General features: G+C 38.6%; 1 protein-coding gene across 1 annotated transcript in view; it reads right to left on the reverse strand.

The window, feature by feature from the left end:
• Positions 1-2,174: 2,174 nt before the first annotated feature.
• The window catches only part of PLPPR4 (phospholipid phosphatase related 4), a 40,771-nt gene continuing 28,548 nt past the window's right edge, over positions 2,175-14,397 (reverse strand). Inside the window, exons 3-7 of the mRNA XM_077746095.1 lie at positions 13,543-13,672; positions 10,795-10,990; positions 9,149-9,206; positions 8,008-8,181; positions 2,175-4,742 (exon numbers count right to left, since the gene is read on the reverse strand). Of these exons, the coding sequence (XP_077602221.1) occupies positions 3,417-4,742; positions 8,008-8,181; positions 9,149-9,206; positions 10,795-10,990; positions 13,543-13,672 (1,884 nt within the window). The 3' untranslated portion in view covers positions 2,175-3,416. The remainder of the gene's footprint in view (positions 4,743-8,007; positions 8,182-9,148; positions 9,207-10,794; positions 10,991-13,542; positions 13,673-14,397) is intronic.

The following is a 14,397-nucleotide window of genomic DNA, read 5'->3' on the forward strand; positions in this document are numbered from 1 at the left end:
GTGCAAAGACTTTCCAGAGAGTTAAAACTAAACCACACACACACTCACACTCCGGCGCCCTCCCCCACCCCCCAACACACACACAAATGAAGAAGCCAGGCCTGATGCAACAGATAGGTTTGTATGGAGAAGCAGTGATATATACGGTTCTGTAGATCCTATTGTGAGGAGTCTTGAAGCTGGTATGACAGAAACTGATCGTTAACCCCCAGGAGCCATTCTCATCCTTTTTCATCTAGTTAGAGAAGACACAAATTTTTAGTTGGGCTGGAGCCTCTCAGCTAGATACTACATTCCTGGCCTCTCTTCCAGCCAAGGAGATCTAGTTTGTACCATTTGGGAAGATCACACATGACATATGAAACTTCTATGTCTTCTTCTTAAAGCTGCTTATCTTTTAATCCCTCCTTCCCACCCCATTCCTGCTGGGGAATTATGGCAAATGGAGAAAGTATGGAAGTCGTGTTTTACAGATGGCAAAACCACGTCTCCGTATAGGGCCAAGCAGGGGGCAGTAATATTGGGGAAAAGAGGCACATCAAGTACTTTTAGTCAAAAATGGATTCAGAGCGATTGGCCCTGACATATTTTTGTTTTTACACTTTATAATATTGATATGTAAAAGATCTACGCCTAAGTAAATCTAAAAGAGCTCCTTTAATAAGCATAAAATAAAAATTCTAAATGATGAGGGGAAATTATGGCATAGTTTGATCAACTTTGGTTAGTCAACACTGTTTCTTCTAAACAATTATGAATATAATCAGTTCTGATTCATTCTTATTTCTTTAGATGTTTTCCTAAAGCCAAGTTATTATCCATTCATACTGTCTCTGAAGTAAAAAATCAAAATGTTCCAATTTTGATGAAGAAATCTAATCTTTATTTCTATGATGTTAGCACAATATACTCACACAATAGCTTTAATCTGTACTTAACAAAATACATTATAGCACTTTACAAACTTTATCAGTTTGGAAAACATTGCATAACATTTTATTAAACACAATACTTTATATATATTATATATATTTTCATAATTTTATTTACTTTAAAAAGATAATTACTCTCTTTATTCAATACTTGGTTTTATCAGTAAAGCACAGCCTAACAAAGGAAGAAGTACTCTCATTAGCAAATCAGATAAATAGAACACTAAGAAGAGATACCACCTGTTAGTCTCATTTATTTTAAATTAAGGTACCAGTGGAATGTAAACAAATATTTTTTTGTAATTTTTTTTACAAAAGATGTATTATCAAATATACATGCAGAGGTCTGAGTTCTAGCGACTATCATTATATTTCCTTAACAATGTGGTACAATTTGTTCAGTCATTAAAAACTGTAGCCTTTGGCACTTTGAGTAGAAAAAGAATATATCAATATTTATGTAAAGAAAAAAAAACCTTCAATGACTAGAGAAGTACTTTAAAATCTTTTGTTAAGAAATAGGAAAGATTAGGAAATATCATACTGCACCTTAAATGCTGCAGATTTAGGATTTTTTTTTTCTTCAGAGTACTAAAACCAGTCCACCTTTCTCTCTATGAAATGGCAAATGCCAGTAGGAGTGCCGTGATGGTGGCGGTGGCGAGAAGTGGGGAAGGCAACGATTTACTCCCACTCCCCTCTCTGAGAAGGAAATTGCCAGAAGGGATATAGTTGAATCATATTTTATTGCCAGAGTTTTCAATTCTGCTGGTTTCAGCTAAATCCCTAATGCTCTTAGGAGGTTGGTCAAGTCTAGAAGCTTTGCCCTTTTCCTGTAGAAGTTGATAATGATGCGGTCGCCTTTATCTCCTAACAACCCCTTCTGTTCTCGTTGCAAACAGATCAGATCAACCAGCTTCGTTGTTACCTTTTATCCCCTTGGCAATCGTCAAGTGTATATTAGAATTCTTAAGAAATGGTGTAAAAAAGATGTGATACTAAATTCCAAGAACCAAATATTTCTCCACGCTTAAATTTTTAAGTTGGAAAACACTTCCGAATGTTTTGGTTTTATCTTCTTCTTATTGATAATATTTGTTTTCCTTTGATTTAGGCCGAAGGCTTTATTCAGGATAGGTAGCAAAACTGTTGTTTGCATATTAAGCACAAAACCTGTGTCTATTTAGATATTTTGAAGAAATACATTCTGAATTTATATTGTGAGATACTTTCACTTATCAATTTGCTTTTTTTTTTTTTTTTTTTTTTTTTAGATTCTGCCTGTTGATGTCCAATTAACAAAAATATCTCAGGGAAGAAGGTAAAACCCAGCTACTGTTGCTCTAATTTACTGGTTGTTAGATTATAAAAAATTACTAATCTGGAACAAAATTAAGTTTTTGGATTACTAATTAAGATAGCAACCTAAGCCAGCTGGTTGGATACATCCAGATTCAACCGACACTGCTGGCAATGTAATTCACAATGTCAAGTGTTGGTTCAGATTTCTTATTTATAAATTCACAGCAGTATATTTTGCTTAAGGAATGTCAACTGTTATTCTTGCTTTTAAAAATAGAAAAACATATCTATGATATCAAAAAAACAATAAATAAAGGAGGAGCCATAAAATGCAAAATATGATCACAACAATTTCAAAAAACTCTAAAACAATGTATTTCTTAAATTATGCAAGTTGACTCACTAAAAAAAAGAATCATTGGTAGTACCTACACTTAAATAAAAAGTAAGTAGCAAAAAAACAACTATGTAGAAAAGTACTAGTTATTCCCTTTCACTGAAAATATTCCTACACATTTTTTGTTGTTGAAGAAAGCAGAAAAATGAGGAAATGCACAAAACCTTTTCATTTTTTGACGGTGACACTACAGAAAAGCTGCGGGGTGTCCTATTCTAACACAAAGCAGCCAGCATCTTCTTAATACAGAAGCATTTCTTTGACAAGGAATTGCACACCACTATTTCACAGCTAAATAGAATTTGAGAGTTTACATGGTATGTGTACTATATAATCAGCACCACCCTTACTGGGCTGTAGGCGCAGATTCTGCAAAATGAATATATAATACTGCATGGCCTCTGCTGTAGGGAAACGTGTTCTGGATTCCCACAGCTAATTATAAAGAAAAATCCCTAAAGTTGGCACATTCAGGAAGTAAAATAGTATACACTGAAGGAAACCACTGCCTTCTGCAAACCTTTTAAGTTTGAAGATAGTTCTTCAGATTCTTCACATTATCATATTAATTAGGTTCTTGCTTTGTGCTTTGCCCCTCCCCTTGATGTGAAGTCTACAAGCTTGCATTTAGTACTTCTCAAAAGTCATTGAGTTCCGAGCTGATGGTAAAATGACCCAATATGAAGAGAAGGCTTCCCAATCCGCTGAAACAGAGCACAGGGAGAATCAACACGTGGTCCTTAGGGGGGAGGGAGGGGATCGCTCACGTGACTGAATCCCACCACTCAATCCTTATAAGCCCGTGTTGGGGAGGTTCCCTTGTAGAAGATATTTCTAGTGTTCTCGGGGCTGTTACTTCTTTCAGGTATTAAGATGATGTTGCCCTTTCTCCGCAGGGTAGAGTCGCGGGAGGAAGAAACAGACAACGTCTCTGAACCAATTTCGCTGCCCTCTACTGGGGTGACACGGATAGTGGTGATTCCATGGTGGTGATGCTCATTGTTATCGATGTTGCTTCTCTTGCGGTCTCCGGAACCAAAACTGTCTTTCAGGGACTCACAGCTTTCTGAGTCCCTGTTGAGATCATTGAGCTCATAAGTTTGGCGAAGGCTGCCCTTTTCAGGGGCTTTCCATTTCCAGGAGCCACTACCTTCGCCTTCGGTGGATGGGATCTGTATGATGGGCCTGTTGTTCTCGGGGTGAGCCTCAACTCTTACGATCCCACTGGGTTCGTGGTCTGTTAAGGTTTTGTAGCGGATGGAGCCAGTGCAGGAGACAGTGCTGCCTTCCGTGTTCTTGGGGCTGCTTTGGAGGACACCCTGCTGCTTGGACATTGCTATTACTTGCATTATTCGGGGCTGGCTATTGCTTCTGTTACAGGCCACGGTCTTCTCTGCAGCTTTCAACCACTTGGCCCGAGCAGAGCTGCTTTTGGGAGAGGTGCTTATGTTTTCCTGTGTCTCCTCCGGGATGTGCACTAACTGCGAGGACCCAGGGCGGGACTGGATGGACACTCGTGGTCCTCCAGGCATGCTATTGTTACACCCGGGGACAGTGCCAGGCTGGATCTTGAGGTACTGATTGCTGGGAGGATGGTGGTCTCCATTCACCCCTACTCTGGAGGGCTCTGAGCTTGACCTCATTTCTATGGATCTGGGTGGTGACTGTCCAGGCTCAGACTCTATAACTTGCAAGGACAACTTCCGGCTTTCATTCTTATTCTTCCACTGGGTGAGAAGCTGTTTTGAACGAGCAGAATCCATAGAGGCATGAATGGTGGCATTTCTTCTGACAGGGTCTTCTACAGATGGGGTGTTGGCTCTAGGCAGGGTATTGCTAAAGGTAACCATGTTCTCCTTCCCCATGGGACTCCGTGGAGTGATGATCTCTACATCAGCGTTTGCCCTTTTGAGGTTTGTCAGGGAGCTGGGATCTCTGTGGTTTCGGTTGAGGATGCCTTCCGTGTGAGCAATTCCATCACTGCTGCTACCATTTTTAGCAGATAATACTCTGCTGGGATCTTGGTTGAGGTCTGTCAGAGATCTAAGGGCTTCTCTGTGCTGAAACATACTCTCTTCGCTAGGGAGAAAATTCCCCACAGCATACAAGCCCTGGCATTGGAGAGAAATAAGAACGTCATGCACTAGAAGACATGGTTACTAAGAATTTGTCTTAGAGGACCTACTGACACATATAAACAAGGTATGTGCTCTCTATACACCATTAGCTAACACAAATAATAAAAAACCAAAACTACAATTGCTCAGGAAATAATTTGTGAGTTATGTCATAAATTGCTAAACTGGCTCCTCAGAAATAAGGAGCCCATTATTTTTTATTAGTTGAATTTCCTCTCCTTTCTCCATCTCACTGGATGTTTTTGTGAATCTTATCTATCTTCTGTACATTTTGAGGGTAAGAAAAAGACAACAATGAGAGAAATAGGACATTCTTTTCAGAGCAATTCATTTTTCTGGATTTAGGAACCTCTGGACACCCGGGATAGCTTAACTGATTTATTTTACCTTCCATTTTCAATCACACCTTATGATGGGAAAGCAGGAGAGGTGTGAAACATATCAAACAACAAATCATTCATAAAATATGCTATCAGGTTTTACAGTGAGGTCAGAGACAAATGTTGTTATGACTCGGATCAAGCACAGCCCTGTGTGTTCAGTGTGGTACAGAATATTCTCAGAAGACAGGGCAGAAGTTGTCATTAGTCTGGAGCACCCACATTCTTTCCTTTAACTTGGTCTTAAGTGTGGAAGTGTATATTTGATCAATTCAGTGCTAGGACACTAAATTTGAGCTAAATTTTATTTAATCTTGTTTTCATACTTAACCTACCAATTTTTTATTATTTTAGGTTTGGGAGATACAAATTTGGATAAAGAAAAAATTCAGATTCAGAATTTTTACTCTTTTTACACATAGAAGACCAAATCCCTGTTGGATTTTCAGTTTCCAAGATGCTTAGTTTGGAGGTAAGAGTAAGCAACAGATACCTATTTGGTTGTTAATTTCCATAAATGGTAGCCACTGTCTACTTTTCAAATCAAACCAAAATAATCCTGTGGGTTTAACATTTTATAGAATGCTTAACAATTTAAAACAGCATTGGTTCAGAATTGACGGATTTCCAATCTCAGGGCGTAGGGTGCAAACAAAAATTAAGTAATGTCAAGCTTTTGCCTCTCCAACCACTTTAATTCCCAGTTCAAATTTTCTTCTAAATAATATCTGTCTATGCTCTCACTGCCAGTTTTCCTAGAATGAGCAGTCCCTACCTAATGTTCTATTAATAATTGTATTCATTAATTGTAATAATTGTTGTAAGTTTAGGAAAATCATCCACTAGACTTTAAGTAACCTCTACCCATATTGTTCAACATTCAGTGCCCAGCACTGTGCTTAATAAATATAGTTGCTTCATCCTCGTTATGACATGAAGTAGGTAGTTATTATTCTCATTTCATAGGTGAAAAGACAGACTTCTTAGAGACTATGTAACTTGGCTAAATGTCAGGGATATTTGAGATTCAAGCCCAAATTCTTCAGTTTATGGAGACCATGCTAATTCCAGGACACCATGAAATCACACACATGTGAAGGCAATTCATGAACTGCGGAGACTCAGTTCTCAGTCTTCTTTGCTTATTCTGTAACACATCACCAATCAACACTTGCATAAGAAACCCAACCTTATGCCCAATTCCTGGAATACTAACTTTACTTGGATCACTTTCTCCGCCATGGAAGGAAGCACATGAGTAAGCATGAGATTTGGAGTAACAGTCCTGACCCTCCTAGTTTATAAAAATGAAAAACAAATCATTGTTTGCCTCAGCGCTTTTACTGCTTTTTTTGTAATCACTTTCTTGTAACACCTTCCACACATGCATCAAGATGACATGATTGAACTGCTGCTATAGAGGATTCTCATTTTTCTGCCAGCCTCTCTCAGTTTCCTTGGTTATTGCCTCTTCCTCTCCATGCTGCTTGCATGTTGGTGTCACCTGGCTTCCTTTTATTCTTAATGAGCTGGCAATTGTATATATCCCCGGAACTATCATCGTGCTTCCTCAATAATGTCCATGACTTCCAAGTCTATTTCTCCACTACTGATTGCTCTTTTGAGCTCCAGACCCAACTCTTCAACTGCCTGTCGATCCTTAAATTGAGCTGCTTCCACCAACCTGCTCCCTCCATTGTTTACCTGACCTGCTCATGAAGTCGCTATCTGTCCAGTCTTCCAAGCTAGACACTGGCCATTATCTCTCATACTTCCTGTTCCTAACCTTCCATTTATACTTGCTCTTTCATGCATCCATCTTTTAGTTTCTTCTGCTTGGAAGTCCTTCCTCCATTTCTTACACTAAGAAAAAAATTTCTTATTTCTTAAAAACCACATCACTTCTATGAAGACTTCCCTAACTTCCTTCTTCAGTCTGCTATTCCCAAAGCGTTTTGTTCACACCCTATTATATCATCTAACATATTGTAATCATCTGTATTTTTATTGGTCTTTACACTGAAAACTTCTTAAGATTATATCTTATTTCTCACTATTCTGATGCTCAGTATAGTAGCTAGCACAGATCAGATATTGAATAAATGTAAAATGAATGAGTAAAGGAATGAATGCATGAAATCGACAATCTCAGTTTCCTTATGCTGAGAATATTTCCTCTGAAGGAAGATCAGGCTTGAAAATAGAATACTGCTAAAAAATTCAGTATTAACTGGTGCTGATATATCCAGGTGCTACATTTGTGTTGTTGGGCAACTTATATAAACTTCCACTAAACTTTCACCATCATGAAACTTACTTTCACTAATATTTACTTTCCTTTCCTCATCTATAAAATTATACTAGCAAAAATAATCCTTGATTCTTTTTGGGGTGTGTGTGTGTGTATGACGATAAAATGCAATAATCCTAAAATTGGAGTTTCTGGTCCATGATAAAAGTTTAAAAAATTACTTTGCTAAAAGTAGCATATCAGGCACATGCGTGGCTCAATTGGTTAAGCACCTGACTTCGGCTTAGGTCATGATCATGTGGTTTGTGCATTCAAGCCCCATGTTGGGCTCTGTGCTAACAGCTCAGAGCCTGGAACCTGCTTCAGATTCTGTGTCTCCCTCTCTCTGCCTCTCCTCTCTTCATGCCCTGTCTCTGTCTCTCAAAAATGAATAAATGTTATAAAAATTAAAAATTAAAGTAAGATATGTGTTTTGGCTTAGCATGGAGATGAACCCAGATATTTTCTCATGAATATAAACTATATTGCAAGTAAATTATGCAAAATGTTCAATGCAAGTTTTCCACTTAAACTGTGGTTTATCAAATAAGAATAATAAATTATTTACCAAGTACAGAGCAATTCCTCCTCCTATTAAAAAGCCACAATAGACATCAACTGGGTGATTCTTATACTGAGTTATTCGTGTTAGCCCACAGATGATCCCACAGATGATAAACGTGAAGACCAAGAGAGGTTTCAGAAGCTTAGAGGAATCCGTTAATGTCGAATTGAAGTACATCTTAAAAATGAAAGAGATATGTTAAGTATGTTAAAAAGGTCGTTTTTACTATTAAATTATAATCAAATAAAAAGTTAAACTTGAAACCTAAGTGGTACACTCAACATCAACTTTACTGTTCTATTTGCCCTGTTATGGTTATGTTCTATACCTGAAGAAAAAGAAATACATAGCAAATTCATCAAGTAAAAAAAAAAGATCTCAGGGGCGCCCGGGTGCTTAGTCGGTTGAGCGTCCGGCTTTCGCTCAGGTCATGATCTCGCGGTTCGTCGGTTCGAGCCCCGCGTTGGGCTCTATGCTGACTGCCAGCTTGGAGCCTGGAGCCTGTTTCAGAGTCTGTATCTCCCTCTCTCTCTGACCCTCCCCTGCTCATGCTGTCTCTCTCCTAGAAATAAATAAAAAACATTTAAAAAAAAAGATCTCATTTAATTACATGGAAATTTGAAAAATAAATTGAAGCTGTAGAATTAGCCAGATAACTGTTTAGTTTCCATGTTACTTGTCACATAATTTCAGTCTACTTTTCTCACATAAGACATAATGGATTATTGTATTAATTAGATAGGATGATGATTCATTGTATATAGTTTATCAAATTTACACTGACTTCGAACTGTTACATACTGAAAGTAAAGCATGTGTGTGTGTGTGTATGTGTGTGTGTGTGTGTGTTGTGCTTAACACAATTCTTTCAGTTTCAGAATTTATAACATTCATGTCGTTCATAATACCCTGCCATGAGGTATAATATTACATTGAAGGAATACTGGGCTGAATAAATATCATGACTGTGTAGGAAAGTTCACCCAGTTTCTGCTCACGATGCAATCGTCTTGCAGGACCGCTGTGGTAAAGTTTACTGTTCTGTTATCACATGGCTATATAACCTAATTAGTCTCTTGGAGACAGCACTCATTTCTCTAATTTTCTCTAGGACATAGATGATGAAAAAGAGTCAGTGACTTACCGAAACGTACACAGCAGCAAAAGCAGCGAGGGTCGCATGTTGAGAAGGGAACGATTTTCTGCCAAAGGAAGACAGTCAAATTAGGTCTATTTCAGATCCACTGCTAACAATCATCTCAAGAACACCGGGTGGTTAAAACATTTAACTTAAAAGCTTCAAGGCAATAGGTGATAACTTTAATTTCTGTTTGGTTTTCTGGAGAAAGATCTGAGTGATAAACACTGCTGATTACCATTAGAATGAAAAAATAATAGTACTGTGCTTTCATATCAAGTGTCAGCTTTGGAGGCGACACTTTGTTACACCATGGGAATGAAGGTCGAGAGTAGAAATGGATAGAAAAACATTATTATTATCCTTTGGTATTAGAATTATGTCAGTTTAAAGTAAAGGTCCATAAAACCTAGATTTCTTAAAGCTTTTAAACTTTTTTCATGCTTCTAAATATATGGTTTCATTTACATAAAGCTTTAAAAGGCAAAATTATTTTCTCACAGCAATGAGTATAAATGCATCTTTTATACTCTCAAAAACACGAAGTCCAATTTTAACAAAATGTTTCCCTGTATATTCCACTTTAAAGTAATTATCATCTCAAGAATCACTAAGCATCTAGTTAAATGTAAGAAGCACGGTGAGAGAAGTGGAACTCAGGGTATTAGAGAAACACTGAAAATGACAGGCGAAGGAAAAGTGGACATTTCTTTTAAGGGATAAAATAATTTAAAGATAAAATTCCATGATATTGATGTCCTCCTAATTATTTGGTACCCAATAAAAAGGATTACCATTTAACACAGACAAGATACGTAAAAAAGGATTGAGAAAGAATAGAAGACACAGGTCCTAAATGTAGCTTCAAAATTATTGAATGGGCCATGAGTACTTGAATGTGTATAATTACATAATATCAGGCTGTGTTTCTTCAAGAGTACTTATTAGCTTATTTTTGACTCTTAAATTGATCTGAATGACATGCAATTCTTTGAACAATCACTATTGCCCTTTGTCCTTCTGCAACTTATTTCTTTTGAACTTGCAAAACATTATCTCTTGCCAAAAAGCTTAATTTTTGCTTTATTCACTGAAAAAAACTTCATGCATTGGCATTTTCTTGAATTTTCCTGTCTTTTATTTTCTAAAATGCAAGGCAAGAAACTATATTGATCTTTTGAGTTTATTCAGAGAAGGTGTATGTATAAAACTCTACGAAAAGGAAAATTCATATAATTTTTAAAAAACAAAATATATAATAGAGATGTAAATATAGATATTTAGCCTTCCACATACGTCAGTACGGAACATGTATTGACTTTAAGTCACAACTAACTATAATATCCTAAAATAAACCAACTGTGATAACTTAAAACCATAATGAGTAAAGGGTGGGTCACAAAATGTGAGTAGAATTTGGTGATATGAAGATTAGTGGCAGGAATGTGAGGCTGAAATTTGGAGACGGAGGATTTGGAATGAGCCACCAATGGGTTTTCTATGGTATAACCACTAACGAAAACACAGAGTTGAAAAGAAAAATAAAACCAAAGTCATTATGAATGAAAAATGTGTGCCTAAAATGATATCCCATGCTTTTAATGAACAATGAAAACACTGATGGGGAGCGTTTTAAAGTCTCAGTTTCTAACCTGCCACTGTTGATCACTGTAAGATCAGATCCTGAGCAAATATCTTCTACAATGTAGGAATTTTCTTTGCAAGACACATTCAGAGAGGTGTAGTTTGGCTTGCACACGGTCAGAAAGTATGGTGCCTGATAGCCTGTGGAGAGCTGTATGATATCTGTAATGAGAGCTGTAGAGCACAGTCCAAACACATGAACGCCTACAAGCAAAGGGAAAGAAATTGTTACCAGCTTAGTGCCTAATGCTGATATTGTGCCACCGTCACCCATGTTTATTACATGTTAGTGTGGCAACCTTCAAATCTGTTGTGATCATTTTCTCTGGGTTAATTTGGAGAAAACAATATAGAAAATTCCTGACCCTTTAAACCAGGTACCTGCTCTAAAAGAAGGGCGACGAGGATCTCTAAGGTAGTCATTTGATGTATTTTTTGCCATTTGGGTTATATAGGACCTATTCTTAATATCATTGCCATTGGTCTCTTATAAGACACCCAGGACATATTAAGGCGGCCAACTGTGTGATTTGAGAAGAATCAAGCACAATTCAAAATAACTTAAAATTGCTTAACATTTCAGCTTCCAGGGCTTGCTCTCTCCAGTATTCCCTAAACCCTACAGAACCGGTTCCAACTCCGTACAAGCGGTAGTCATACCAGGAATGCTAATAAAAACAGAGAAGAGGGCAGGTGGGCCCTGTCGCAGAAACAGTCATCTCCTGGGTACAGGGCTGTGCACGCCTTCCTGCCTGTCTGGAATTCAGAGATGATGTTCTTCTAGCTCCCATCCAAATCCCATCTTTCTTGTGTGTCCTGTGGCCAGTCTAAACTCGCAAATTCTGATGCAGGCTTGTCCGCTCAAACTCCATTCCTGCTGCAAGTCCCTTACCTGGGAGTCAAGCTCTGCTTACATACACATGACCTGAACTCACCTGCTTCCACTACATGGTCTTGACACCTTAGATTCCCTCCGAATTGACAGCCTGGATTCTGATTCGGGATTTTTCTCATAGAAATCATTGTAAGAGGCAGCTGGGCAATTCATCAATAGACCCCTCCAGACCTCGGTTGCTGGCCTGCATGTTACCTTGTTTTCCCCAAACAAGGTGCTTCTTCCCACCTAGCAACTACTCTCCCAGTTTTTCTCTACCCACTCGTCTGGGATTCACGACACAGGACCTTCATTTCTACATTCGAATTCCCAGCAGTATGCAAGGTCCTAAGAGTGTGTTTCAGTGCGGAAGCCCATCCGTTTCTACCTTTGGAGAATGAGAATCTCGTGACCCACCGAGGATGGGGTTGCGGACTCTGGGACACTGTTCTCGAGGGAAGGATGGACCATCTTACAGGCATGTGGCTTTTCACAGAGGTCATATGCCCCTTTGTCCACAGAATTTTGTGACATTACAATTTGTTTTTCTCTCAGACCAGCTATGTGTCCTGAAGATTTCTATCCTTGCTTCAGTTTGTGACCCTGCTAAGGTGCCTTTTTTTGTCTTACCATCTCCAAGTGCCTTGCTTAGTGGAGCAAGTCTAGGGCATGACTTAGACTGGACTTTTCCTCTAGTAGGGAAGAAGGTTGTACTTAATTATCTTCTAGGTACTAAATCAAATGACCTATTCTTTTGAGCTGCGCGGGTAAACTTTTTACTGACCTATTGCAGAATAAAAAGGCCCGTGACTCAAACATTAAGATAGTTCCATGCTTATCAGAAAAGATGTAGGTTTAAATTTTTTTTTAATGTTTTATTTACTTCTGAGAGAGAGAGAGAGAGAGAGAGCGTGAGCAGGGGAGGGTCAGAGAGAGAGGGAGACACAGAATCTGAAGCCGGCTCCAGGCTCTGAGCTGGCTGTCAGCACAGAGCCTGACGCGGGGCTTGAACCCACGTATGGTGAGATCATGACCTGAGCCGAAGTCGGACACTTAACCGACTGAGTCACCCAGGCGCCCCAAGATGAAGGTTTAGATACCGGTTAGATTCAGATGCTGATTTTCTATAGGTCTTATTAAAACTGGGAGGCAGGGGCACCTGGGTGGCTCAGTCGGTTGAGCGTCCAACTTCAGCTCAGGTCATGATCTTACCGTTCGTGAGTTCGAGCCCCGCGTCAGGCTGTGTGCTGACAGCCAGCTCAGAGTCTGGAGCCTGCTTCAGATTCTGTGTCTCCCTCTCTCTCTCTGACCCTCCCCGGCTCACGCTGTCTCTCTCTCTCTCAGAAATAAATTTAAAAAAACATTATTTTTTTTTTAAATGGGAGGCAAAGTTAGAGGATATAACCAAGGATAAATAGCCATGATTCAGCTCTCTCTCTGGTGACATTTTCATGTGCAGTAACTTCTCTACGAAAACGCTCCAGGAGAATTAAAATGGAATCACTGATGTGGCTAAACTAATTTCTGAAGAGTTATCTATTCATAATGGCCTGCTGACATTTATTCTCCACTTTAAAAAATGAACACAGATCTAGAGAAACCATTTTAAAATAAATTTATGCTTCAGCCACGGCTAAAACAAAAATATACTGAAATGCATGGCATGTTAGCTCTCAAAACAAGCACTATAACTGTAAATAACAGATTACAGATACAAAGCCCAAATCTTAGTGTTTTAACAGATATTTGTATAATGTAAAACTCATCATGTACCCAGAATTATACATCTAAATTATAGCTTTAAAGACTTAATATCTGTAATTAAATATAACATTTCTATTTGAAAAAAACGCTTCCTTTGTTTGTGGCTCCCCACACTTACCAACGAATCTGACGGCTCTTCTAAGGAAGGAGTTGAAGTTGCAGCCTCCGGCATTAATGTTGGGCTCCAGTCCAACACCATTTCTTCTTTTGGACAGGCAACAGTAGAGAATTCCTTCCCCTACCATAATCTGCAAAGACAAGATGGGGTTCAGAAAGGACTCAGTGGGTACAAATGAATTCTAACGTATCTCTTAGCACATCATCAGTTCAACAAGGTAAAGATGTAGTTTTCTTAAAAGCTTTAGAGATGTGAGCAATTTCTCTTGAGTAGTTGAGAAGGCAGTGAGAAGAAGCAATCAGGGCACTGTAAAGAGCACTGGCTGGATCTTCTGTGTGCCTATGTACCGGTAAAGGGTGTGGTAGCATCCTGGCATTTTCATATAGTTGGAGCACCCAGTCTTTGGCCTTTTTGCTCAATGACACTGAGGGAGGATACCTAACTGATTAATTGCATGATGACTGATTCTTCCCTAAGTCTTTGAATCTTGACATTTCATTGCTAAAAGCACAAAAACAAGATGGCTGGTGGGGATGGGGAGGAATAAAATAAGTACCAAAGATAGGATTAAGAAATTTTACTGGCATATTATTTCAATAAACCAATTTGGGATTGAGCAGAAGGTTCGATTCCTGGAAAGTATGCCCAAGGTTAGAAAGGTGCTACCTAAAGCAGAGCAGCCTAATAAAAATGTCTGTGATGGTGGAAATATTTTCCATCCTGTCCAGTAACCCACATGTGGTATTGAGTCTTGAAATGTAGCTACCACAGCTGAGGAGCTGAATTTCTAATTTCATTTCCCTATATTTAATTCAGCATTTAAAATTGAAATCAATTCAGATTTAACATAAAAGA

The sequence above is a fragment of the Crocuta crocuta genome, unplaced genomic scaffold (assembly GCF_008692635.1).
Source record: "Crocuta crocuta isolate KB4526 unplaced genomic scaffold, BGI_CrCroc_1.0 scaffold48, whole genome shotgun sequence".
Taxonomy (NCBI): Eukaryota; Metazoa; Chordata; class Mammalia; order Carnivora; family Hyaenidae; genus Crocuta; species Crocuta crocuta.